The sequence below is a fragment of the Empidonax traillii genome, unplaced genomic scaffold (assembly GCF_003031625.1).
Source record: "Empidonax traillii isolate 1590-97213 ecotype Southwest subspecies unplaced genomic scaffold, ASM303162v1 scaffold167:size2001844, whole genome shotgun sequence".
Lineage (NCBI taxonomy): Eukaryota > Metazoa > Chordata > Aves > Passeriformes > Tyrannidae > Empidonax > Empidonax traillii.
The window spans coordinates 561,664-588,667 of record NW_020955360.1 but is presented as its reverse complement, the minus strand read 5'-3'; the positions used below and the strand labels follow the sequence as shown (position 1 = coordinate 588,667).

General features: G+C 41.1%; 1 protein-coding gene across 3 annotated transcripts in view; it reads right to left on the bottom strand.

The window, feature by feature from the left end:
- The window catches only part of KIT (KIT proto-oncogene, receptor tyrosine kinase), a 54,530-nt gene that overhangs the window by 14,635 nt on the left and 12,891 nt on the right, over window positions 1-27,004 (bottom strand). Inside the window, exons 1-10 of one of the 3 annotated variants that reach the window (XM_027885544.1) lie at window positions 23,778-24,068; window positions 21,065-21,304; window positions 17,872-18,150; window positions 14,388-14,524; window positions 11,573-11,732; window positions 8,583-8,772; window positions 7,839-7,954; window positions 2,348-2,462; window positions 983-1,176; window positions 76-182 (exon numbers count right to left, since the gene is read on the bottom strand). In XM_027885544.1, the coding sequence (XP_027741345.1) occupies window positions 76-182; window positions 983-1,176; window positions 2,348-2,462; window positions 7,839-7,954; window positions 8,583-8,772; window positions 11,573-11,732; window positions 14,388-14,524; window positions 17,872-18,010 (1,158 nt within the window). In that variant the 5' untranslated portion in view covers window positions 18,011-18,150; window positions 21,065-21,304; window positions 23,778-24,068. Of the gene's footprint in view, window positions 1-75; window positions 183-982; window positions 1,177-2,347; window positions 2,463-7,838; window positions 7,955-8,582; window positions 8,773-11,572; window positions 11,733-14,387; window positions 14,525-17,871; window positions 18,151-21,064; window positions 21,305-23,668; window positions 23,755-23,777; window positions 24,069-27,004 lie in introns of those variants that run through there. The other 2 variants (XM_027885543.1, XM_027885542.1) reach the window with 2 other exon arrangements.

Below are 27,004 nucleotides of genomic sequence, written 5' to 3'. Positions count from 1 at the left end.
TTGGCTGTCACTACGGAAGCCTCCACAGGCAGCTCACACACTTTTCTAACTCAGGCAGAAGGGCTTCTGAATTACCTGCAAATATACGTATACCAGGATCATGACTATGATGCACATCAGTCCTGCAGCGACTCCAAATGCAGTTAGTAAAGGGGTGAAAAGAGTATGGGTGCGGATGTGCTCTGGAAAGAAACACAGAATTCTGCTTGAATACTGAACAAGAAAAACGATATTAAAAAGATGCAGGTGAAAACCTTTCCTTGTTTCCTTTTTGTGAAACACAGTTTAGGGTTTTGACTTTCCCAGATGTGCTCCAGGTATCAGAATGTCTTTCCTCAATGAGCTGCGGGACGCGAAGCTGGCACAGAAACCACTCAGTTTGATGCCTTTGGATTCTCTGGTTCATCAATTCAGGAGGTGTAACACCAAGATCAGTTAATGCAAGGGGTCTGCATGATCTCAGTCAAATTAGGTTAAAGACAGAAGCTTTTTTTCTGAAGACCTAATTTCTTCTCTTCCCCTTCACCCTCCCCCACAAGTATAATTTCTACAGCAGAGTCTTTACAAGTAGAGGTTGTGCCGAGTAGCAAAGAAATACCATTCCAGTACAACCCATCTGCCCCAAATCTGGTGTATTTGTTTGTATGTTGTATCTGTGTGTAACAGAGGAAAAAAAGAAGCAGAACATTTGGTTTCGCGAAGAAGAGCACAGCTTTACACACACATTTCGAATCATCTACGTTCTAGTGTTTTTTCCCCCCACAAGCCCACAGATACTGCTAAAAAAACTCATAAGCCTTTTTGCAGTATGTTGTTGTTACTTCTTTTACAACAGCAGGACCCTTGAGCTCCAGGCAAGTTTGTGACTGCTTTTTTCCCCGAGACATTGTAAAAACCTAAAATAAAATGCAATCTTTCTTTGAAAACAAAAAGAAAAAAGGGATGACCCATGTTTTATGGTCTCTTTCACCCCAGCCATTACCTTTAATAGCAAAGTTGAAGAAAGCAGAGCTCCTGTCCCCATTGCTGGAGGCCTCGCAGCACACGGTGCCGGTGCTCCTGAACATGCTGGTGTTAATTGTGCTCTCAACCCGGATTCGTTCAAATGATGGTGCTGATGAATTTGTGTAACCGCTTTTGATAAGCATGGGAGATATTGTCGGTGAATCAAAACACCTGGGAGAATCAACAGTGACAGTTATGTGCCGTGGATTGGTACCTGGAATGCCAGACCAACAGGTAACTGAACAACATTGCTCTACAAAGGGATTCAGCTGAAGGTCTTATCCTCCAAACAGCTTACTCACGGTGTCTCACTGTCTTTAATGAAGTGGGAGAAACTGATACATACACCCAGCCTGACCCAGCTGGAGACCAGGATGACCTTGCATTTACTTTTGGTTAGAAATACCTATAGGTCTGTAACTTCAATATGGGTTTTATACCATTCAACCCGCACTTCCAACTTCAGCTTCAAGCAGTCACCTACTCCTGAAAACTTTCCCCAAGCATCACCTTATTACAGAAAAAAAAAAGTCCATGATGTACATAAAACACCATCAAGCTTTTATGCAGTCAAAAATTAGCCACTTCTTTTCTCTTAAGATGTTGCTTCTCCTTCATATATCATGTATTGATATATGAAGCACACATTGACACAGGAGCACACATTTAAGATTTTTAGAAAGGTAATATTTAAAACAATTAAGGAAATAACAATTACTTTACATATGAAACTAATTATCCAAGTGGGAGGGAGACCCATGACTTGTTAGTACTATGCTATGGTGGAAGTAAACCAGAACCTTAAAACTTGCTTCACAAATGTTCACTTCACAGTGATACTCTACAATTTTTTCTTAAAACGCGATAACTAAACATCAGGTTTTATTCATAATGATCTGGACTTGTATACTTGTCATATGTTTCATGTGAATGGAAATCTAATTACATTATGTCTTGAAAAATTACTTCATTACACAATAAAACAAATTATAACAGCCCTATTCACAAGTAATTCCATGACTGGCATTCTGCGAAATTGCATAGAGAACGTGTGTCATTTGGGGCCAAACTGACCGAGACCACAGCTAGCTTGCAGCAGAAAGTTTGCCTTTTATGCAGCAGAAAGTGTTGGTTATTCCCTTTCAAGGACAAAATGCAAAGGGGAAAAATGAAACCTATCCCTGCCTTCTCACAAACCATTGCAAATAATGCGATACCAAAAATTATGAAAACAGCGATGCAACGTTCGAACGTAACTATTACCAAGCCATTTTATGTTCCTAATTCTTAATTAGAAATTGGGTGTGTTGCACCTTTGGAAACTCCTGTTCACTTAACTCACCTCTGCTCAGTTCCTGGGCTAAAATACCAGTATATGGTAGGGGCAGGAAATCCAGCTGCTACGCACTGGAGAACACCATTGCTAAGTATATCCAGAGTAAGAATTTCTGGTTTCGCTGCAATAAACAAAAACAAGAGTCATCCATTAGGATCACACAGAATTTGCAGTACCATTTGCTCTGCATCCCAGTAACCTGTGTGCATCATCATCCATGGAATCACTCAGGTAAGCAAGAGCTTCTCATGCTCAAGGATGTCCAGGTCTGAACTGGTGTCCTACAAAAACCAAACATCTATGAAAATATTAGTTCTTACATTGAATGTTTGGGCTGGATGTCAGAAGGATACTTTATCTCCCCTGAGTATTTGGTTTGATGAAAGATCCTAAACCAGCAAAGCTCAGAGATTAAACAACCCAAAGAATTGTGTGCTTGAAACAACAGTGCAGTTCCCATTTCTGCACAGCATGACTTTACCCGCCTGTAAAAAGGACAGTTTCTCCACCGTTATAATTGTACTAAATCTGTCAAACCACATCCCTCTTACATCTGCCCTGTGTATTAAATATTACCACCGCAGCCAGAAAAGGAACTACAGTGCAAGGCAACCAGTGCAGACCCCATCCCACAGAGGACAGACATCCCTCTAAGATATTGCTAATGAAATGCCCAACTGCCGGATTCTCTGAAACACTGCATGTAGAGGAAATTAAAACTTGGCTGAATATATCAGCTTTCCAAATGAGACTTTGTGATTGCTCTGGTAGTGTACAAAGCAATCCATCCAGCCAATGCCTTCTGCCACATCCTGCACAGGAGTTAGTCCTGCAGTTGGTTCAGGAGCTGCTGTTTTAAGTACGGGAGGAAACCAGAGCAGTCAGGTGGACTTCAGTCATTAGTTCAATGTCATAGGCTTCAGCCAAGGGCACCACCAATAAAGTAAGATGTTTTTCCTGGTGAAACTTGAATTAGTTTTATTTCCCATAACTACCCTAACTTCCTTGCAAAATGGAAAGAGAAAGCTGTGATGCTGCTAACCTGATAGGTACAAGTTAAGAGCCCATTAGCAGTTAATACAGCTTTATAGAAATGTAAGATGAACTAATTCTAGAAAGTAGTGAAGCTGTATAGACTGCAGTGGAAAAACACAGATTTATTTCAGGTAAAATCCATGTACAAAGACTGCATGGTGTTCATTTTTAATGAATATTCTACTCACTGATTAAATTAAAAGCAATAACGCACATGTATATTCTCAATCACATATCATCTCCTTGTGACTTGTTACAGGAACCAAATGTTCTTTCATTTCTAAATCCACATGTGTTTTATGCAAAGCACCAGGAACCAAACATTGTTGTAAAATGTTGAGACTGATTTTTAGCATTACTCATTCGGTGACGAACTTTCTGAGAGCACACAGCATCTCACCCAGACTCAGTGCTCACAGAACACATGTAAATTCACATTTCTGAAACTCCAGTCAAAATGGCTGGATTGTGAAACTGCAATTAGCGAAACTATTACCCATGTGCTATTTGTTTAGGCATATGCTATGTTTTAGGCAACATTATAGCACAACATAACTCAAGAAATGAGACACATGACAAGCCAAATATAAGAGGGGTATGAGCATTAAGCCCTGTTAAAAATATTGTGCGCGAGTCCGTCTGCATCTAACATCATCTGACTTTAAGCGAGGGAAACAAAAATGCCCATATTAGTCAGGCTCTTTCCATTGTTTAAACCTAGTGCAGTAAAAGCCTGTCCACATGGTGAGGATCTCGTGTGGACTCATTTTGCACCTGTGGTGGGAAACAAGAGGCTTTGCAGGGTTAACGCCTCCAAAAGCCCAGGCAGAGTGGTCCAGCCTTGGTGTCATGGGAAGCTGAGCTGCAGCAGCCTCTGAGGACCACTGACCCAAGAGCAGTTCTACCTGTCGTGTGCCTGGTGAAGCACTTTGCTGTGGCAATTAGCATGATCAGCTTCTCCCCACCAGCACTGAGGGCTCCCAAGTCTCCCTGGCTCAGAGGAATTAAGGGATGCATTTCACTTGAGGTAGCCAAGAGCCTCCTAAGCCAGTAGCCGAGAGGAGCGAGACGGCTGCTACTGCCACTCTCCAGGGTGTGCCTTTGCCAGCTCAGGCCACTCGTGTCTCAGCACCTGCACCCCTATCTGGCAGCCAGAGCATCTTCCTCAACCACCAATGCAGGTGCTCCAGGGGATGCTGGAGCAAAGATCAACTAGCTTTTGCAAACAGATGCCAAGCTGTCACCAAGCATCTTCTTTTTACTGTGCAAGATTTTATGACTTTTACACTGCCTTATTACCCCTGCCATCAAACAGACTCTTAATGACTAGACTTTGCTTACTGTTTTGGCTTTAACCCTTTAAATATTTAACAATTCACTACATTGCTCAGCATATGTGCATATTGTCTTCTGTAATTGGTCTTTAAATGTCTTAAACTTCTAATTTCACTAAGTATTAACTGCTCTTCGGCTTTTATTGATTCTATTGATTAACTGAGTCTAAATGTAACAAAGATGACTTATAAGAGGTCACTTGTATTTTAATTCAATGTACTGTATCATGAATTGTGCATTTAATTGCTTTTTATTGCCAATTTCCCATTCTTCATCCTTAACAAAGTGAACGTCTAAAAAGTAACACTTAATAGGTATTGTCAGTCATCCCAGACAAAGAGAGAGTGCTTTCCTCCGGGATCTACAATTTCTGGACTGGAACAAATCTTTTTATAATATCATGGTGACTCCTCATTTTTTCACTGCAGAGTTCAACAAGAGGAAAACAGCTGAGCTTGGCTTCATGTGATCTATAATACCATGTCCAGTTTTCTCTTTGCAGCATGAGCCCCAACTGCACAGATAATATTTTGTTGACTACAATTAAGCTCAGATATTATTTTGCACTAAACTGAGTTACTACTTGGAAGATTCCTCTGCTAATTGCTAAACACACCATACCTTGCCACTCTGGAGATTTCTACAATTTCTTAATTGTAACTGAGTACAGTATGCTGCACGTCAAGCTGTAATTTTCTTTTCGACTCCTGATTTCAGAGCTCCTTCCTTACTTACTTTATGTCACATTTACTATGAATTACTATACTATTTCATAAAGCAATTTAGTATTATTTCAGACTAGCATATGTAATTGCTAAATATGTTTAAATCCAAGCAAAGTATTTCTGCACTGGGTTTTTCATGTCTTTCAGCAAATGCTTTGGCATCAACTTTTGTTTATGCGAAGACATTCTCTACTGATTATGTATCCTGTTTTACCTGTTTGATTACTTTCTGCTGATTACTTGCACCCAAGCCAGCCGTGTAAACACCACGATCTACATCCAAGAAATTTATGCAAAATCCCTGACAACGATTCCAGGTCAGGACACACCAAAAGATCAGGATACAACCAACCCACACATAACTTACCTTTGGCAATTAACTCTGCTATGTCAAATAATATACTATGTTGTCATGCAGTTTGTGTCTCATACCTAAATGATGAGCATTTTACAAGCCAGTGTAAACAGGTTATTTTTGTTTAAAACAACCCCCTAGAAAGACCAATCTATTTATCTCTTCTTTTCAAAATGAAAAAATTGTTTGCAGTAGCTCAGTCAAAATGCCAAAAGAAACTCTTTTCTAGTCAAGTGCCTCAGATCCATCTGCTTCAGCAGTGGCTGCAGTCTGCCCAGTGCACGGTAACATGGGCTCCATGGGACTGCTTAAACGTTCTCATGGCATCCCAAGACTGATCTTCCTACTTAAAAAACCAGTAGTTAAAGCAAGGAAACAGACTTGCTGGTTGTACAGACAAGCCATTCAGAACTGTCTATGCTCCCTCTTGCCTTGTCCATCCTGCTTCACCACCTTCTTCCTAGTCTGGTTTTCTAATCATGATCTACAGGGATTTTCAGCTTTTATCAAGTAGCACATACCTCAAAAGCAGCAAGATGGAGATCTGCATTGAGAACTAACACCTGATAATGACAAAAACAGGTTATTTTTGGCTAGTTTTTTTCTTTTTTTTGTTCTTGTGCCCAGACTATGCCCGAGCAGCCTGCAGAGCCTGGGAGAGCTGGGAGAACCATGAGCAGCCCCTCACTCCAAGCACATGTATGATGTTGCGAGTTGGAAAACACCATCCAACTTCATGTGAACTAACAGTTCCACAGGTAACCTGGAATTTCTCCCATTCCTTTGCAGAAATTCAACTTCTGGCTCAACGTTTTGGTCCATTAATCTGTTAAATACTAGAATTATCCCTCATGACTGTAACCCACACTCATTCACTGAGACAAAGGGCATCTGAGGTCACCAGTGCCCTCATCTCAGAAATCACAGCTAGGAAACAAAAAAGGTAAAATACAAATGACAACACTCAGCAATGAAAGAAGAAATATCACGTTCTGAAAGGAGCTTAAGTGACATTTTTGACTCGAACTATGTCACTGCATAGAGATGCTACAAATGTTGATCTACAGTGATAAATGAGAAAAATTCAGAAATTGTTGTCTAGTATTTGATGCATTTGTGAAAATCTTGACAGTCCTCTTCATAAAGCAACGCCTGGAAAAGGACACACTGCTACTAAAGCATAGCAGCAACACAAAACTGCATTTACAGTTTCTGCATTTACTTTCTATACAGTTCCTCCTGCTGGGCTCAAAGGCATCATTGCCTACCTCGCCCTAGTTTCTCCAGCTTGCCTGCAGTCCCCTCTTGGTTTAATTTTCCTTAAGCCTGGCCTTTGGCAGCTGCCAATATCTGTCTGCTGAGAGCATGAAATGCTCTAAGTGGATAGCTCTGCTAAGGACAGGGTTTTCTGAAGGTTTCATTGATTTAATTTTGAAGTTCAGCCTTTGTCTTGAAGAATGTTATTTGGAACTGAAGCCAATGCTCATTCTTAATAAGTACGTCCCAAAGATGACAGCACACATATTTGTAAAGCTATGCAGATTTCTCTAAAACAATAGTGATTTATATTATTATACAGAAGTATTTAGATGCCAAAAGGCATTTAAATGTAATTCTCCTGACAAGCATTCAAACTCAAGTCAAATAAATTAAGAACAATTAATATCTTTACTTGGTTGACAAAAATGCAAATTATAATCCCTGTATATCCTACTCCACCCCAAATTATAATAGGTTTATGTTACATACTTATTTTTGAGATCGTGTTTCCAGGTGCTACAGGGTTTTTTTCTGTATAAACTACCTAGCTGCTCTCTGCTAATCTCTGGAATATGTTTGCTAGAATGTAAGGTCATGCTGGATAGTACGTCGATTTGTGTAAATACTGTGCACTTTAATATCTTGACATTTAGTTTTCCAGCATGTGCTTCACTTCAGAAAGCCTCTCATATGCTGAACCACACAGTGACATCTTGTGCATACATTATGTTGTATAAAATACAATGACTGTGATAATGAAATATTTCAGACTGTTCACTTTACTTACTTTTCACATAGACATTAAATGTTACAGAGGAGCTGGCATCAGAATTGGACACAAAAAACGTGTAAATGCCTCCTTCTGTTCCTTTTAATCGTGTAAGGTGAAGTTCACTTGTATAACTGTAAAGAAAAAAAATAAGCATTACTAAGGCACACAGCTTGCTGCAAACACTCTTATCGTACATTACAACAGCCCTTGCACTTCTAACACCCACAAGTTTTGTGACTTCCAACGCCCAGATGTGTGCCTGGTGACAGCTCAGCACCAGGCTCAGACCTCATGCAGGCACCACCACCTGTTCCTCTTCTCACTGAGGAGGAAACTCAGATTTACAACCTAGACTACATGTGCTAGGTGCTTCACTGGATTTCTGGAGGACCAGGGATCAGGAAAGAACAGTGCACAGCAGAAATAAAAGTATTAGCTTTTATCTAGAGCACTGTGGTCTGCTGAAGCAGTGGAGGGAGTTTCTGCACACAACTTCAAATTTTCATTGTTGCTCATTGGACAGGAAGGTAGGTGAGTAGTGAGTATACAGCATGCTGGTCTTCAGATGGTGTGGTTAGCTCAATGTTATTTCACATCTAGGTTAGCAGACTTTGCACCAGTTACTGTGGCAAGCCACATGTACTGAAAGATCTTTTATAGTAACAATTTTCTCACCATCTCCACTTTCCTCTTTCCAGAGCAGACTCTAGTTTGCTGTTCCAAAGTCAAATCAACAGCACTTACAGTCATGCATATTACCTGTTATTACCCACACTCCTAAACTTGACATTATGGTCTGAGGAATTCTGTAATGTTTCATTCATGAACATCCAGACTTCTTCCTTCGGTTTTGGATATGCGTCATATTCAACTGTTAAGTTTCCATTTTGTCCTGCATTTATATCTATTGTGGTATTCATTGTTGCAAACAAACGGACAAATCCTTTAGCTGTTGGTCATAAGAGGAGAAGCAAAACAATTTCAGGGCCATTTAGAAGATTGACAATGCTCTAACCACACTTAAAATACTTCAAGATCAGTGATCAAACATCCAACTGTGAAACAGAAAACCTTATCTGCAAAGCAGAACTTGAACCCTCACGTGCCAAAACCAAGGCCAATAGCTATATATAGCAGTGAGGCACAGGCCTTAAAGCAGCCTTAGTGCCTTAACATCCATAATTCCATCTTCTGGTGACAAATATCCTCTATTTGCTTTTGTAAAAAAGCAAGGACACGTTTGATTCTACTCAAGTATTTATATTTTTCCACAAATCAGAGTTGCTAACTGTCTGGTAAAAAAGAAGCACTAAGAAAAAAGCAAGATAAAATCATTTATGACAATATACTAGAGTATTTCATGTTTCTTTGTCAAGTGTAATTAAGAACAACATTACAAATGAAGCTATTAAAAGCTGTAATTAGAGAAAAATGTGCTAAGTCCATAGGCCTGGATACCAATCGTCTTAAACTAAGGCATTTCTGTACATCTGCTGCTGGGTCTTAATCTTTTATTTGGCAGATACCATGTACCATTGTGCAGTTCCGTTCCAAAATATCATGTCTAATAACATCCTTGCTGTAGCAGTTTTAATTTCATTAATAAAGTCATCAGCTTCAGGATTTACTTTGAAAAGACAAATTTTTCCATCCTATTACACAAATTCATAAGGGAATTATCAGTTTGATAGGCACATTGCAATTAAAAGGAAACACATTTACTGATAGCTTGAATTTAGACCTAAAATCAATCTCAGATCCCTGCTTCTTCCCACTCTTTAGTAATCAAACTGCTGTGGCCAGCTGGGCACCCGAGCTCAGGAAATCCAGAGCCAGTGGGGCTTGGTGAAAGCATATGGAGCTGCCAGAGCGCTTGACAGGTACTTTGGAGATGAAAGAATGAAGTAAATTCACAGCAGGCAGGTATGCTCCAAAACACTCTCCTTCATTAGAAAAGAGAAAAAGGTTTCAAATCTGGAAACTGAAGATTTGTAGTTCCTTTGCAGAGTTTTTTTCTGTTATCTGTATAAAAAGAGGATCCTCTATGCATCTATATTCAAAATCAGATGCAAGAGCTTTCAAATAAAAAATTTTATTATGATGCTATTGGTCCCTAGAGTGCAGTTCTAGTAACTGTCTACAGTTAGATAAACTAACTGCTAGAAAAATTAATTAGGAAATTTACCAAAACTACACATTATTTCCTATAAATCTTTTAGCTAATGTTAAAGCCACAGTGATTTAGGATTTGATGTAATCCCAGGATCTCTCCAGTACACACCATATACCACTTCCCAGGACCCTGGAGCTGCACAGCTCAGGTAAATATAATCAGTCTGAATGAATGGTGAAAAGTATCCAGAAGTTGGAGCTTAAAAATTTTAAGTCAAATTCGAGAGGGTGGGGGGAGAAAAGTGTCTCAAAAAGGAAAGATTCCACCTTTTCTCGTGCATTTTGTAATTAAAGACAAACTTACTAAATAAAAACTTGCTACTTTTCTACTTTTTCTAACGCCATGCTTTATTTTAAATGCCAGACTTTCCAAAGTCAATCCTTTTTAAAGGATTGTGCACATTTGCATATGTAGTACTACTAAGAATTTCTGCAGTCAAGAACTTCCCTCTTCTTACAATAGAAGCTTTCACATTGATTCCCTTGGGGAAAAGATTTTCTTTCATACTTCACACTGTTTCACTCTTTTACATATGAATGTAGTCTCTTATGTAAAAAAAATGAGGAAAACATCTCTGTAGTTCTGAGCCCTACCCCCTACAATGGCAGAGCAAGGTTAAGGGCACTTAAACCTCTGTGGTTCTGCTGAAGATCTGACGCACATAGGTCAAACACTTCTGTTTTCTTTACACTACCAGGGAAAGCAAAACAACACTGTTGCAGCGGTGTGTGCCTGTGCAACAGAAAAACGGATTTGAAAAGGAAAAAGGATCCAAAGCTACACTTCCCTCAGCTACTACACCCTTGAATAGTACGGAACTGAAACAGTTGTAGCCAATAACGCAGACCAGAATGATATTATTAACTATACCAAGATGTCCTTGATTGTACTTAATTTATCAAATGAACAGGTTTCAGTAGCTTTAAACTTCACAAGGCACTGTGTGTCATCCAAGTTAATATATGGGAGTTTGCTCACTGTTTAGGAGCATGATCCAAAACATGTAGATGTGATAGATAGTGGGTTTAATAGGGGGGTGACCTCTGGAACAATTTCATGCCATCTATGCACATCACGACGTTCCTCAAAGCATCATTTTTAACAGAGGCACAAATATAGCTTTTACGTAAAAACAGTGACACACTGTCAGTGAAATTTCCCATTCTTGGAAGGCAGGTATTAAAAACACGTTTTCTGCTTGTGCTGCCAAATTACTTATGCACAGGGACAGCACCAGGCAAAAGTAAATCACTTGCTTTGTTAGAACTGGATTAAATTTTAAATTAAACCAGGAAGGATGAGACAAACCAGAGAGATGGAAACACTGTTGGGTAGTTGTTCTAATACCACTTTCCAATAACATGAAAAGGGTTATAGAAATCAAAGTAGTCATACACACCACAACACTTCCTGAGCCATCCCATATGGTACCAGTCAGAAATAACCTTTTAAGAAAAGCAACTTTACTCACTGAGGTTTAGGGAAAGGGAAAAAGAAGGAAAGGAAGACTCCCCACTGTTCCCACTCTTAATCTCCTTCTCTTAGAAATGTTAAGATTTCTACAAGAAGCATTTACCTAGTGCTTTCAAGGTTACTGTGGCATTGGTTTTTCCGAAAGGGTTTTCTGCTTGGCATATGAATTCTCCAGAATCATTAACTCCCACTGAACGGATGTTCAATGTTAATTTCCTTTCGTATCCATAATCACCCAAATTTCTGCTTTTGCTTGTAACAATCTGTCGGTAAAAAACAATTAACAACTAAAACACTGTGTATGCATCATCTTTCCTAGATAAATTAAAAATAGAAGTAATTATAACTTTGCTATATTAATATTCATAACTTTAAACTGGAATAATAAGCCAGCATGACAAACCTGTCACTAGAATCTCTCCATGCAAAACAAGTGTGTGATCAGCTGCCTTTGGGAGATAATGTTCTCTCTCCTAAGTCCTATCCCCTCCCCTATTGTTCTTTTTTTTTTTTTTCTCCTCAAGTTCCCCTGTAAGGCAAGAATGTGGGGTGAGTTGAGTATGGGGCTGTGCTCACCTGCCTCAAGAGAGCCAAAAGGGGAAGACCAGCCCAAGCCAAGAAACTAAAACTCTAGTTTCTTCAAATGTTTCCATTATGTGATGACAAGGGTGCTGTGCCCAAGGTCAGGCCCAGCTTCTTCTGGCTACGTTTCCAATACTGATGAAGGTCAGGAACCATCAGAAGGTTTTATTTGCACCAACAGTGCTTCTAGTTGTAGGGCTTAATGCAACATGACTGGGTCCTGACTTTCCTAATGCTCAGAAGGTGCAGTTCTTGTATGAAGTTATTGCAACTCTGAAGTGTGGTTCACCACTTATGTGGTGCCTGAAGTTCACTGACTGCTCAGTTGGTTGCAATGATTCCATGTGAACGAACATAAGAGAATTTAAAGTGCTGGGGCTTCATTTTAAACTGTGTTTCTCTACGTCCCAAGGCCGCAGCATCTTCTGATTGCAGGCATGCTGCAGAGAGCCCTGCTAGCAGCAGGCTTTACACAGCATCATTCCTCTGGTCACTTGATCCTTAGCAACGTCTACTTAATACTCTTAATCCCAACTGGAAACTTCATTCTCTTAAGTATAACATGACCCTATAAATACACATAGAAAAAAATTATTTCTTTGATGTGTTGACTTTAGTTTCTGCAAGAACGTTGTGTATGGTTGGAAAGACTGATAAAATTTACATTGATTAATCCAAATGAAGACCTGCACTTGTTATGATTTTCTAATTGAATTATTTCAATTCTTGGAAGCTCCAAGAGCTTCTAGAAAAAATTAAGGCTTCTCAATGCGATTTTGATTCCTCCTGAGCTATAATAATCACAAGAGAAGTTTATTTAGTATGGGTGTGCTTGCTTATAAAAATTCTACTAATTTTCAAAAGTGGTGATAACTTCAGTCATGCACAGAAAAAAGCATTTTGGTTTTTCTTTTTTCCTCTCATAATTTCAGGGCAAAATCCTGAATCTACTTAAATATGAAATTTATGTGTTCTCTCTCAATACAAAATTTTATTTGATAGTATTTAAAAGACAGCATCTCCTGCTATTTAATAGAAAAAGTAGAACGGTCAAACTTATTTGGTCAAAAATACTTTCCTTGTAGCTTTTACTCATAAAGGAAAAAAATGATAAAGCACAAAAACTGAAGGGAAGACCTCGATTTCATCACATGTAACAAAGCAAAGGGAAGAGAATGAGAGAAGAAATGAAGCTCTCAAATGAAAGGCTTGCAATTGACCTTGGCACAGGACCAAAAATGGATCGGCATGTCCCATGTCGCCTTCATGTCACTTAGACCTTATCAGCCTTTAGAGCTGTGAGGTGGGATTTCTGGAGCAGAGAGCACTTAGCAAGAAGAGCTTTGCCAAAGCTGGTGGATTAGCTAAGCATGGCATGCCTAGCCCCTGGGAACGGGACTCCTGTTCATTATATGCCCAAGGAAATGTGATTTATCCAAACATCACAGAAGTCTTTTCTTTCACACACATGGACTGAGAATTACGTATTCTGCTCACTACCATTAGCAGTAAAAGACCAGCCAATTAGCATGGTGGGAGTTACTAAAAGGTCTTCACAAGGGCTTTTAATTTATTTAAATTTCAGGGTATACCCAGAAGACCTAGAAGCATTCTCAAAAACACGCCACTGCCTGCTGCTCATTTCAAAGGCAGAGCTGGCAGCATGCTGGCTTACCACAGAAGGGGATCTCTCTGCCCCTCTTCTGCAGAACAGTTGTGCTGCTGGTAACTAACTCTCCTGGAGCACTTAGCATGTAACTAATTTAATTTGGTGATGCCAGTCAGTAACCTCATCTATCACTGGCAGACAGAAGCCACTTCACCGGTTCATTTTTCAGAACTTTTCCAGTTAGTGAGGCACACCATGTAATTCAAATGAATTAATCATTCCTGTGAATGCTTACTACTATTCCTGTCACACACAACCCTATGCTAATTAGCAGGTATTTTACTGTTAATGATAACAACTAGAATATGTAATTTGCAGTCCATGTGCTGATATTTGCAGCTCCCATTGATTGCAATATGATGTGTAGGCACTCCATGCTTCCGTATTTAGGAAGCCCAACAGAGGTCACCTAAAATTCACATTGAAGAGCCTAATTTTAATTTCTGTTTGGGAAGAGAAGTCTGTGCAGATGATTTTCCTCCCAGCTGTCCTCATGGGCATAGGACAGTTGTTGTTGCTTCCTCATCAGTCTGTGGGATGCTGGATCTTTGTAAATGCAACAAATACAAACTGACATAGCATCAGGTAGCCAAAAAAAACATGCGAATGTCTACAGAGAGTCTGTGAACTGTGCTGAAGTATACATGATAGAATTAAAGGAACTTACGGCACTTTTGTGAGAAATCCAACGAGCCTGTACGCTGCTATCCACATCCGTGATTATGCATGTAACTTCAAATTCTTCCCCTTCTTTAAGGAGCTCATAGCTTTTTGATAAGGTGATGACAGGAAGAGTTTTGTGAACTGGAAAACAATTTAGAAGTATATTATTTTTCATTAGTCTCAGTGCTTCCAAGGGGGGATAAAAATCAACAGTCATTAACTTTCCAATAAAATCAAGGCTCTGAGATGTATTCAATTTTTTCTAACATATTACACAATTGTTCCTTTACAACAAGCACAGTTCTGCTTCAAACTCCCTTCAAACTATACTTAAAAGTTAGATAATATTTGTTAGAGCAGAGTAACTTGCATGAAGAAACTTGACCGATATTGAACCATCGATGAGATGATTCATTCCATGACAGTGATTAAAAAGTAGCACTATGAAACCAAAAACACGGTGAGGATCAGTCAATGAAGAACAGCAGCCTAGCACTAACTGCAAATTTTAATTACAAAACATTACAGCCAACAGAAAGTACTGTCTGACAGGTCCTTGAAAAACTCCTGATGGACAGCCTAGGAAGGATAGGTAAAGCTCAAGGACTTCTGCATACCTTCCTCTGAAAGCACCACAACCTCTGCTAATGGTGATGGTTCATAGAGTTTGTCACCCAAGGAGTAGGTGGTTACAAGTAGCTGTGGACTAGCTGTACCCCTGTTCTGCTCTGGGTGTCTTTTGTCAACAGTGAAGTGTATCTGAGGACTGTGTGTCTCTTGTCTCCACAAAGCTCTTCAGCTCTTCTCCTGTTGTTCCTTTCATGGTTTTTCTGTTTTCTTCATCCCTTTTTCAAATTTTCTTATTTTACTAGACTCCAGTGAACTTCTCACTAGGGCTTTCACACAGGGAGACTCACTTTCAAACTGTGAATGCAACATCTATTAGGTAAGGTCGTCCAGACTTTTCCTGCCTCTGACACAAGTTTTGTAGTTGTCTTAGGTAAATTGTACGAAACTTAGGAAAACATCAGGCTTTTCAAGCATTAGTACTTTAATAATAATGTTTTCCTCATGTTGCTGTAAGTGGCTATAAAAGAGGACAAAGAAACGTTGCTCTCTTCAGATATAAAGGCTCACACAAAAATGCACACCAGCATCCAGCAGTACCCAAGAGACAGCAGGAAACTGGTGAAGAAGCCATTCTGTGTTCTCATCTGCCAGAAATGTCTATGGACATCCAAAAAAAACAAGTCCCAAGTCCATAAAGCCCCTCATTGTTTTGAGAAGGGCTGGACAGAAACACTCCCTGTGCCGTTGTAGTTGATGTGAGTCTGAGTGCGCCTGCACAGTTCCGTATTTCATGGATGCCTCTTCTGGCTTTCTGCACCTGAAACTCAGATCTGGGTGTCTAAGCGCCTTGGCTATAGCTAGAAAAACACTACCCCTCAAATGGTCTCCAACACATTTAAGTGTTGAGTGAAGGAGAAAATGGGAGTTTTAGTTTTTTACCTTTTAACTCAATGAGAACTAACACTACAGCATAGTAATTACAAGGCTGAGAGTAACAATGCTGTTGATGGACTTCAGCAGATGCTTCCACTTACTGCATGCTTCCTCCCTGACAGAGAACGTGGGCAGAGTGCCGAGGTGCCCCCAGCCACCTACGGTGCCCACCATCAATGGGTTGCTGGCAATGGTGCCAGCTCAGCACTCTTCCATTTGAAGTCACCACTGTATTGAGCAAGTACAAGCTTTTATCCATTAAAAAAATTAAAAAGTCCAATACTACAACTTGCACCCTCCTTTGTCATAGAAACATCAGTTATGTCAACGAGCTGGTTTCTTTCTTTGGACATCACTGAAGAAACAAATGAAAAAAACACTTGTTACAGAACAAACAACAGAGACAGCAAGAATGGACTTGATTTTTGTTTGTTGAAGGCAAATGCCAGAGATGCCTGCACTGACTCAACTTTCGTTATCTTCTCATTAATTGAAATTTAGTACTCCTTAGAATTCACTACATCAGAATTTCCAAACCACCAAGAAAAAAAGACTTCTTAAATTTGCCACAACAAACTCCACACTCGAGATGGTCCCCACTGCGCAAGTCCTTGCCCCACCACCAAGGAGCACGTCAGTGGGCAGGTCACACAGCCCCAGGCAGGTCACATAGCCCCTGCCAGGAAGCAAACAACAATGTGTGCCCTCATCACACCACGGGGCAGCTCTCCTTCACCAGAACTAGGGGCCATGCTGCTGATGGCCTGGTCTCAGCTCTGAACACCTGGCACAGTGCAGGCAACAAGGGAGATGCACACCAGCTCGCAGGCCCAGCCCTCCTTTGGCAGCAGCCTTGGCAGCACCACTGGGATAGCACTGCTGACAGATGGATGCTATGGAAGCACAAAGCCAACCAGCACAGCCCCCATGTGCTGCTCTCCTTTCAACAAAAACACCCCAACCAGACACCTGGGCAGAAATGCCCTTGTGGCCAAGACAAACTCCTAGTGCACAGCCTACATGTGTGCCCAGACAGGGGATGCCCCTTCCCCAGACCCCACTGCAGCCTTCACATCACACACATGCCTTAGCAGAGACACACTCCCAGCTGCGGCGAGGAGGGGCTTCATTCCAAGGGCCCAGAGCTACACAGACAACAAACTCATTTATTTGCCCCTTAGGAAACACTGAGCCAGCCTGGCTTGATGAACTGCCCCCTCCACTTTCCTCTTGGAGGTATTTATACAGCCAAATAATGACACACAGGGTAAGTGTAGGCTCCAAACTACCCAGACAAAACCAGCCTATAAAGTACTGCAGACAGGCATTGGGCTTCTCCTCCTTCCCAAACCCACCTAAGCATCCAACCCTAGGGCACAAGGGTGTGTGGAGGTCGAGTGTAGGCTATCACCAACAGGTTTGCCAAGCTCACTGGTGCAAGTAGCAGCTCAGCCACAACACATTTCTCATCACAATTTGGGCACACAGCTGCTGTTCTGATCATCTTCACTCCCAAATATGGAGACAAACAAGGACCTTTTGCTTCCCCAAGTTCTGCCTCTCCACCAAATCCCTCTTCTTCAGTTCCATCAATCAGTTCCTCCTGCTGTCACTTGTGGGCGACACACATGTGAGTCAGGCACTGAAATCTCCATCTTGCTTGCACAAACCTGTCCAAACCTCAAGGCACAGTTTTGTCCTCAGAGTTTAACAGCACAACCCACATTTATCATAATAATGAAAAAACCTCCTGGAAATCACTAGGAAGAGAAAACAAAACTGATCATGGCCAAACCTTCTCACCACAGCTACCAGCTAAGTGTCATGAGATCAATGTGTCCCAAAACAATTTGCCCAGAGCACATTTTCTAAGCTCACCACTTCCCTTTGGTCAGTAGTGTGGCTTCACAGCCCCTCCCATCAGCTCCCTGCAAGGTGAAGAGTAAAACCAGGTGCTGTACAAAAAGGCAAAAATCCCATGTTACCTGGTCTCACATTCAGGAAAATGTTTTCTGATATCTTCTCAACTCCATTGTGCTTGGCCAAGCACTGGTAGCAGCCCTTAAATGACCTCTGGACGTTCTTTATAACAATGCCTTTCTGGGGATTGGGAATGAATGTCATATTTTTCGGGAGACGTTTGCCGTCGCATTTTCTCAGTGTGAAATTCGTAATATTTGGATCTGTTAGCGGGCACACTAGCAGGATGTCACTGTCTTCTTTTCCATAAATCAGAGAATCAACAAGGAAGAGCACATTTGGATCTGTGAGGAAACACAAAGACCTGTCAGAAAAGCTGGCATTGCACAGAGAACTTCTGATGACCCTAGAACTCTGCAATTGGGCACTTACATCAAAGAAAGTTTTACTTTCAGACAGTAAAACTGAGTATTGCCCAACTCATGTTTACCAAGAGAGATTAAATTTAGTCCTAAAAGAGAAGCATGAGAGGAGATACGCAGCAGCATTCAATACCAGACACACTAAAGAATCATGTGCACTAAAAATAATCCTACTGCTTTTATATTTGGAGATAGAGGGATTTTTTGCCTTGTTTAGCTTCAAAATATCCTCACAACAGTAAACAGATTTTCATAGACCATTAAAAGTAATTTGCTTTTAGCTAGTGGCAGGGCTGTAAGGTTTCATGCCCACAGGAGGATTTTGAAGAAATTTATGAGCAAATGGAAGTTGAAAAGCACCTAGATTATGGTTTTCACTTCTGTAAAATACATAATCTAAATGAACACACACTACTACCAGAGGAAGCACCAAACAACTTCTCTCTTTCTCTCCCCTCCTTGAAAGCAGGGATTATTTTTAGCCTCCTTAGAAGAAAAACTGAGCATACAAACAGCATATCTGATTGAAAAATCATCATGCAATCTTCACAAGGTAACTCTTCTAAAGTATTTCATCTTAGCTAACCACAGTACACAAACATACAGTGTTTTTACTTTAGGTACTTTAAAAACATTACAACCAAAGTTGAAGCCTGTGATAGGTCATGACCTTGAAATGCTAAGAACCTGGCAAACACAAAAATAAAAGAACATGTGATGACAAACCCTCTGTAAAAGCTTATTTTGGATTCCATCTGCCCTCCCTACAGAGTAGAATGAATTAGAAACACAAAAACAGAGGGAAAAGTTTTCTTTCTTTTTTGCAAACATGCTTACAACTTGAATGATTAGAGATCAACGAAGCATGACTTAACAAGGAAGACTAAGAGAATTTGGTTTCAAGATTTTGGACAATGTGCATTTGGTTTAAGACAACAAGTACTAGGCTGAAAATGAAGCATGGGATGTTTATATAAGCAAATCACTAAGTCAGGGCTGCTCATCATTGAACAGAAAAGTTACTGGCTGGTTTCCAGCTTAGAGTCAGCATGTAGCTTCAGCCTCATTTTATACTACCACCCAAGATGCCCCCACAAACTATGAGTTTTGAAGTATCAGTCTAGAAATAGAGGATGGAGACTACTAACAAATGAAAAAAAAAAAAAGTAAAGCATGTCTGAACAGAAACAAAATGTGACATTTTGCACACAGAGATACTTAGACAAATGCTGTGACTAGATGTCACTCCTGAGTTGGTGTTAACAGAGACTTAAATGATTGGTTTCCACTCAGTCCACTTTTACTCCAATACGAACAGAGCCAAGATATCTTCATTATGCAGAAAGTATGGCTCCCCAGGAGAAAGAAAAAGGATATTTTTTGACAAGAGCTGTTTGCTAACAGCTGAAATTGTGGGGAAGGCCTTGACTGGGGCAAGCAGAATTGTTGAGGTTCTCCCCTCGCATCTTCAATCCCCCTCTGGAAGGGACATATCACAGTGAAAAGACATGAAAAAATTTCCTGTAGGGAATCCACACACAAACAAACCTGTCCAGAAGAACGCAAAGTATAAATAGATGCCATCATTTTATGTGTCACTTGGGACTGTGCAGGATCAAGGTTCTTGGTAATCATGTTTAGTGGGAGGATTGCCTGCTGTCCTGAGACGAAGGAGTCACTCTTTTAATGGCAAGCAAAAACTTCTCTGTGATCATAGCTGTCTGAGATAATTACCATGACCTTCAGGAACACAATCATGGTAGATAAAGTCAACATTGTTTGCCACGTAGAGGTAAAATACATGTCAGATTTATTTTGATCATAGTATCAGAGAAACATGCATGGCTATTTGGACAACTCAAGAGTGGTTAAAAGAGCATTTGCGTGGCCACTGTGCCAGATATTTTCCCTTGGGAAAATACGCTTTGCTGTTTTGGTATCTCCCTGTCTTGGAGAACAACCTTGCAGTAATTCACAAAGGACTGGAGGGTTTCAGAAGAGGTTCTTCAAGACACCCCCACTGGACACAGAATGCTGTCTCCAAGAAAGGATGCTGCAGGACTTTTTTCCATCAACAGGGAAGGAAGACCACAAGAGCTATGTGAAGAAGAAGCAAAATAATCACTTTCCTTGGAAAGTAGAAGGGAATGCCGGGCATAATAAACTGATAGCTTGAGGGCAGTTGACGAAGCCAGAGATCAGGAGCCAAAAAAAAAGGAGAAATCTGAAGAAAACTCTGTAAACAAAGAAGAGTAATAAAGGATTGGAAAAAATGTGTCAGAGCAGAAGCACTTTTTTTCCTGTCTCAGACATTTCTGATCAGTCACAAGGTATATCAGAAGCTGGAGGCAGAGGAATCATTGCTGTTTGCTGGCTTAGGCCTGGAGCACGGCCTCAAAAAACCCAAATCCTTCAGGCTAACTGCCTCAGTAAATCAAAAGCTTGGGACCAAGCCTTATATGACTCCCTACTGATGGATGGCATGTAATTAAAAAGACATTTGTACATATTGCTTGCTTCCTCACAGTACAACTGACTCGTACAACAGACTCGGGTCACCTGGCTAGAAAGCAAGCTTTGGTACACTTCACAACAAAATAATGGGGATGTAAAGAGGCACTCATCCAGAACTTTGCTCTGGTGACAAAGGCCACTGCAAGCAAAGCCAAGAGTGAGGTTTCTTCCTACTGGACAAGGAAGAAGATTTCCTCTATCACACTACGTTCTCCCTCTGTACTTCAAATTCATTCCCTCCTCCAACAGTATTGTCCTATTATTTTGGGAATGGGAATGGGAGCAGGGAGGAAGCAAAAATAATGCCTTCATTGATATTTACCTTTAACAAAAACATAAAAAGAGGTGACAATACTCCCTTTGCTTCTGCATATGTATCTGCCTGTGTCTCTGACTGTTGCATTTCTGGTGTACCACTCTTTTTCATTAGAACTCCTTGCTTTTGCCGATGGATCTGAGTTCTGGAAATTCCAAGTCACAGGTCCCTCCTCATTGCAACTCAGCCTTAATTCCTCCCCTTTATTCACAACCACTGAAGACTCTTCATGGGGCAGTGAACCACCTGGGGAAAAAAAAAAAAAGCACAAAACAGAAGGCTTGTCAATACAACACTCTATAATGTTCCATTTTTTCTGCAGCAAAGTTATCATATATAGTTGCATATGGGCAGTTAATATTTTAAGAGCTACTTCTTAAAAAATACTAAGCTGCAGTGGCACTATGCAGTTCTACAAAAACCTTTTGGCTAGTAGGACCTTTGGCACACAGAGAAAATAACCACTGCAGATGGAAAAAAGCCTATAAAAAACCTTTTGAAACTAAAGTTTCAGATACACCACTTTCTGCAATGTTTTGGCTTTGAATGAGAACAGATCCAAGCTATTTAAAAATTATATTCAAGAACATATGAGCCTGATTCTACATGGCAGCACTTTTAATCATTCTTTGTCATTTACTCAGTATGTTGCCAAGAACTAAAGTCTCCTTGCTCAACAGTGATCTTTTTATAACCGCTCTCTCATGTATTCAGAAGCTCCACTCACATTCTTACATTAGCAGTGTCCACTTTAATGTAGGCATCAGTACATGCTTTCCATACCTGCCTATTTCTTTACCTGAAGTGCCAATTCATAATTTCCTACATCAGAAAAAAAAAAAAAAAAAGCAAAATATTCAAGCTTCCATCCCAATGCTACCAAATTAGTTTCACTGCAGCATCAATCTCCCAGTCACCAAAGCTGCTCTAAATGACCATTTAGCTTCTTTTTCACTGAACATGCCATAACACGAAGTTTTAAAAGTTCTCACAAAATAAAGCTCTGTAAAATTAGTAGCTCTAATTCACAATTCCCAACCACTTCCCAACTGCCCACATGGAGAAAGGAGGACATTCAGGGTTCTCTCACTCCATTGTTAAGATAAACCAAGCAGGGGGTTGCTGAGTTAGCATACCTATGATGTGAAAAGTGTAAGTGTACCTTCAAAATGGGAGTTCATACCCAAAACTCCAGATAAATTCCTTTTTTTTATGGACCTACTTGTACATCAGGAGAACATACGTAAATATAGAGGTGATCTTGCAGGAACAAACCCTTCCCTTTTCAGAGTAGCTCTTTAGTCCTACAAGTAACCCTTAGCCTGCAGTAACTACGCTGTTAACTCATGTCACACAGTTGTACAAGACGGTACAACATCCGTGTGTAGTAGCAGAGCCATGCCAATGAAAATACTACTTGCATGCAAAAACACACTCTGCAGCTCCATTCAGAGGCTGAATTTCCCTACCCACGCAGATAACAACAGACGTTCAAGAAAAACAATCGGATAATTAGTTGGCATGAGGTTAGCCACTCCAGACTTAATTCACTCATCTCACAGCTTTAGTTGTTCTTAAGGTATAGACTGGATTAAGACCAGGTCAGGTAACTGCTCCTCTTCCTGATAAATCCACCACAGAGTAGGAAGCAAAGGATGGCGGACCACCTGTGGAGTCTAATTACTTTGTTTGTGGTCTGGAAGGAGCCTTCTTTTTCTACCCATCTCCTTCAAATTAGAATTTATTTATCAGTGCTAAACTCAACTGGCAGTCATTTTTCCAGTGTCACCAGAAATTTTCCACATGAGTTTCACTAACCCTGCACATATGCTTCCAGGACTGAAAGCATAGACAACCACCCTAGAAATAAAAATTGCCAGAAAAAAAAAGCAAGTTTTAATTTCAAATCTTGCCCCTCAAAGTGGTGGTGTGAGCCTGAGCTGTGATACAGCAGCTGAAATGAGAAGAGTGAAAGTCCAAGGTCTCAGAAACACAGGTCCCAGCCAAGAGTGGCTGGGCAGGAATAAAAGCTGGAAAAATCCTTTGCTCTGGACAAAGAAGTGCCTGACAGCAGAGTAGAGGCAAGAAGACCTCTGATTTGCAAACCCCTCAGGTTAGAGCCAGGAACTTTGGCACCTGAGAAGGCAGAGGGCAAAACCCTCTAAGAAGGTCTCATGAACAACCATGCAGATTCTTCATGGGAATGTCTTTGGAAAACCTCTCTGCTGCTTCCCACAGACCATAGTGCGCTTCCAAGCGAAAAATCATGAGTTGCATAAAAGTGCAACATGGTATATATCTAATCTGGCAGTAGCTTCATAGATGAGTCAGGGAAGGTTGAGAAAGGAGAAGATCTGGATAGCCTTCAATGGTACCACTCTACACCTGCAGCCAGCAAGGTCTCAGCCTGGGGCCTGCCAGGGAGGTGCACGTGTGGCTGGACTGGGTTGGCCCCACTGCCCACCCCCTCAAGAAGCACAGTCCTGAGAAGGTCACACAGCCCTCACCATGCAGCAAACACCAAAGTAGCCCCTCATCACACCATGGGACAGCCCTCCTTCACCAGAATTGGGGCCATGCTGCTGATGGCCTGGCCTCAGCTCCCAACACCTGGGATGACAAAGGCGGACACGCTCCCAGCTGCGGCGAGGAGGGGCTTCATTCCAAGGGCCCAGAGCTACACAGACAACAAACTCATTTACTTCCCTGGAGGAAACACTGAGCCAGCCTGGCTTGATGAACTGCCCCCTCCACTTTCCTCTTGGAGGTATTTATACAGCCAAATAATGACACACAGGGTAAGTGTAGGCTCCAAACTACCCAGACAAAACCAGCCTGTAAAGTACTGCAGACAGGCATCGGGCTTCTCCTCCTTCCCAAACCCACCTAAGCACCCAACCCTAGGGCACAAGGGTGTGTGGAGGTCGAGTGTAGGCTATCACCAACAGGTTTGCAGAGTAAAAGGGACACACTGGAGGTTGCAGTGCAAAGATTAATAACATAACTGACCTATTACATGAGGATGGACCTGTCCAACCACACACATCATTGTGTTGTGTGTAAATGCTGACAGGTTCTGCAGCCACAACCCCTTCCCCTCATGAATGCTGGCTCAATAGTCCTGTAAATACAGATTGCTTCATGTCCCTCCGATACACAGCACAGTACTGCACAGCTGCACTGGACATGTAATGGCCCTGCTTGAGCCGAGGCAAACATTTCTAAAAAACCAACACCACTTGCATGCAAAAACACACTCTGCAGCTCCATTCAGAGGCTGAATTTCCCTACCCACACAGATAACACCAGACGTTCAAGAAAAACAATTGGATAATTAGTTGGCATGAGGTTAGCCACTCCAGACTTAATTCACTCATCTCACAGCTTTAGTTGTTCTTAAGGTCTATACTGAATTAAGACCAGGTCAGGTAACTGCTCCTCTTCCTGTCAAATCCACCACAGGGTAGGAAGCAAAAGATGATCAGACCACCTGTGGAGTCTAATTACTTTGTTTGTGGTCTGGGTTTTGAAGGGAGCCCTTGGTTCTCTCCCCATCTCCCTCAGATGAAGATTTATCGTGCTAAATCCAACAGACAGTCCACCAGCACCTGTTTTTGCAGCGCAATCCGAAATTTTCCACATGAAGTCCACTAATCCCCTGCACAAACTCACATGACTGAACATATAAACAAGCATCCCACAAAAAATAACTGCCAGAAAGATTAGAAAAACATAATTTCACATTTTTATGGAACATTTATGAGTCTTACCTACTCTGTCCCCTAGCTCTCATCCTACCCATTCAGGTTAGGAGTTCAAAATTTTGCAGCACTCATTATAAAGACTACATAGCAAGTTGTTGGAAAGTTTTTAGAGGTGGTAAACAACATAGCAGAGCATGACTCTCTCCAGAGGTACAAGAAATACGTTATGTACTGGAGCTGGGGAAAAAATGGAGAAGAGAGAAGAAGCACACTGTGGTGAACTATCACTCATCTTTCAACATAACTTTGGTTCCTTGTACGCAGCCTATGAATTCTCAGCAAAATAACTTACAAATGGAATTAATGCCTTGTGCAAAGAATTGCCACAATGTAAAGGACTTTTCTTCCTCTTGCCTTCTACACTGCCAAGAAAACTATGACAGCGTAAGGACAACAGGTTGCAAACGCAATTACTATTACATCTGCTTTGTGTTATACACCTAAATATCAGTCTGTCTTTAGAAAGAGAATTAAAATGGTGTTTAGAAAGATGAGAATGACTTCGTACCTTCTTTCTGGAGGAATAATTAAGCGACAGAAATCTGAGAGTTTAAGCAACAACTCGTAATCCAGTGTACTAATCCCCACAGCATGTGTCCATCTGCTCTCTCTTTATCTTTTCTCAGACTCAGATCTGAGACTGCTCCATTTGTACAGTACCCAAGTGTTGGGCCTCTTCCAGACCCGCTGTTGCTCTTGGGCACTCCAGTAACATCAACCATGTAAACCACGACATTAACACTAGTAATTCAGGAATTGGTTGTGTTGGCAAGATACATGCCAGAGACAGTAAGAGATCTCAAAGTGCCAAACCCCATGGGATACAATGTCTGCTGCCTCCTCCCAGGGCTCTGTGTTCAGCCCAGGCAGGACCGTCAGTAGCGACACTGTAAACTTTCTGAGCAATGGGATGGAGGAACACACGCTATGTCTCCCTTGAAGTTTTCCAGGTGTGGATGTTTTCCAGGTGTTACTCTGTTGTCTGACCCACACGTGGGCATGCCTCCACCATCTCTCTATCTCCTTACAACTTGGAAAAGGAGATGCACTGCTACTTCAATATTCAGCTGAGTGTCCCCATCTCAGTGAGGGGGACACCTTACCACAGGAACAACTCAGGACGATGAGAAGAGAGGAAACCCATCTTCTGCCCACATGGCTCCTGTAGGCTCAAGGGGGTTCTGTGATCCCACTGCCAATCACAGACTGTGGATCCCACTGCAAAACATCCAACATTTCCCATACACTGCACAGCCAGAGTACTGCACTAGGGTTCCGGAGGACCCACTAGAGTTGTCCTCAAAGGACAACTTGCAGGTGTAGTTATTATCTGCTAACAAAAATAGGCTGAAAATAGAAAATATTTCATAATTAACAATTAAAAAAAAAAAAAAAAAAACCACCACATAAATTGCCAACCTCAGAGTTGGATGGACAGCCCAAGATCCATTTTGGATGTATTATTTTGTGTCCCACTTCCACCACCCTAGCTTCTCCTCGTAATATAACAAATTTGAGTTAAAAACTACAGTGCTGGGATCACTTGTAAACAAGGCTGTGTAACTGAAAAAAAGAATATATTAATATATTACAAGCAGTTCCCTGAGCCCTAAAAATGAAGGGAGAGGGAGGAAAGAGGGGGAGTACAGCAGTTGTGACTTCTGCATGCAGAAGGAACATCTGGAAAACCAGACTGAAGGAATTAGAAAATCAAACAGCTCTATATAATACTTATAGGAAATGCAGGTCAAATTGCAGGGACATGATTAAGGATAGCAGAATGTTCCTGTAACAATTAAGGGATGTGCAAACAAAAAAAGCTCTGACTAAGGAGTGCACCATCCTGAGGAAAAAATATGGTTTATGCGGGAGCTTTTCGGTCTCAACACAACAGTGCTGTAGCACGGAAAAGCATATCAAGTGCAAGTCCACATCACACTCATAAGCAACTGGAAACCATCTCCAGCTGCCAAGCAAACAAAGGATGTGAGAGTGCCATGGAATAAGATGAAGAGTCAAGCACTGTGGATTTTATTCCCAGCTCTGCCACAGATTTCCTGCACAACCTTAAGCCAATAGGTTAGTCCCTCTGTGGCAGCTTCCTCTTTCAACTCTTATCTAAACATTAAAAGGAACAAGAAGTTTGTGGCAGCTCTATAACACAAGCTTCCAGAGGAAAAAA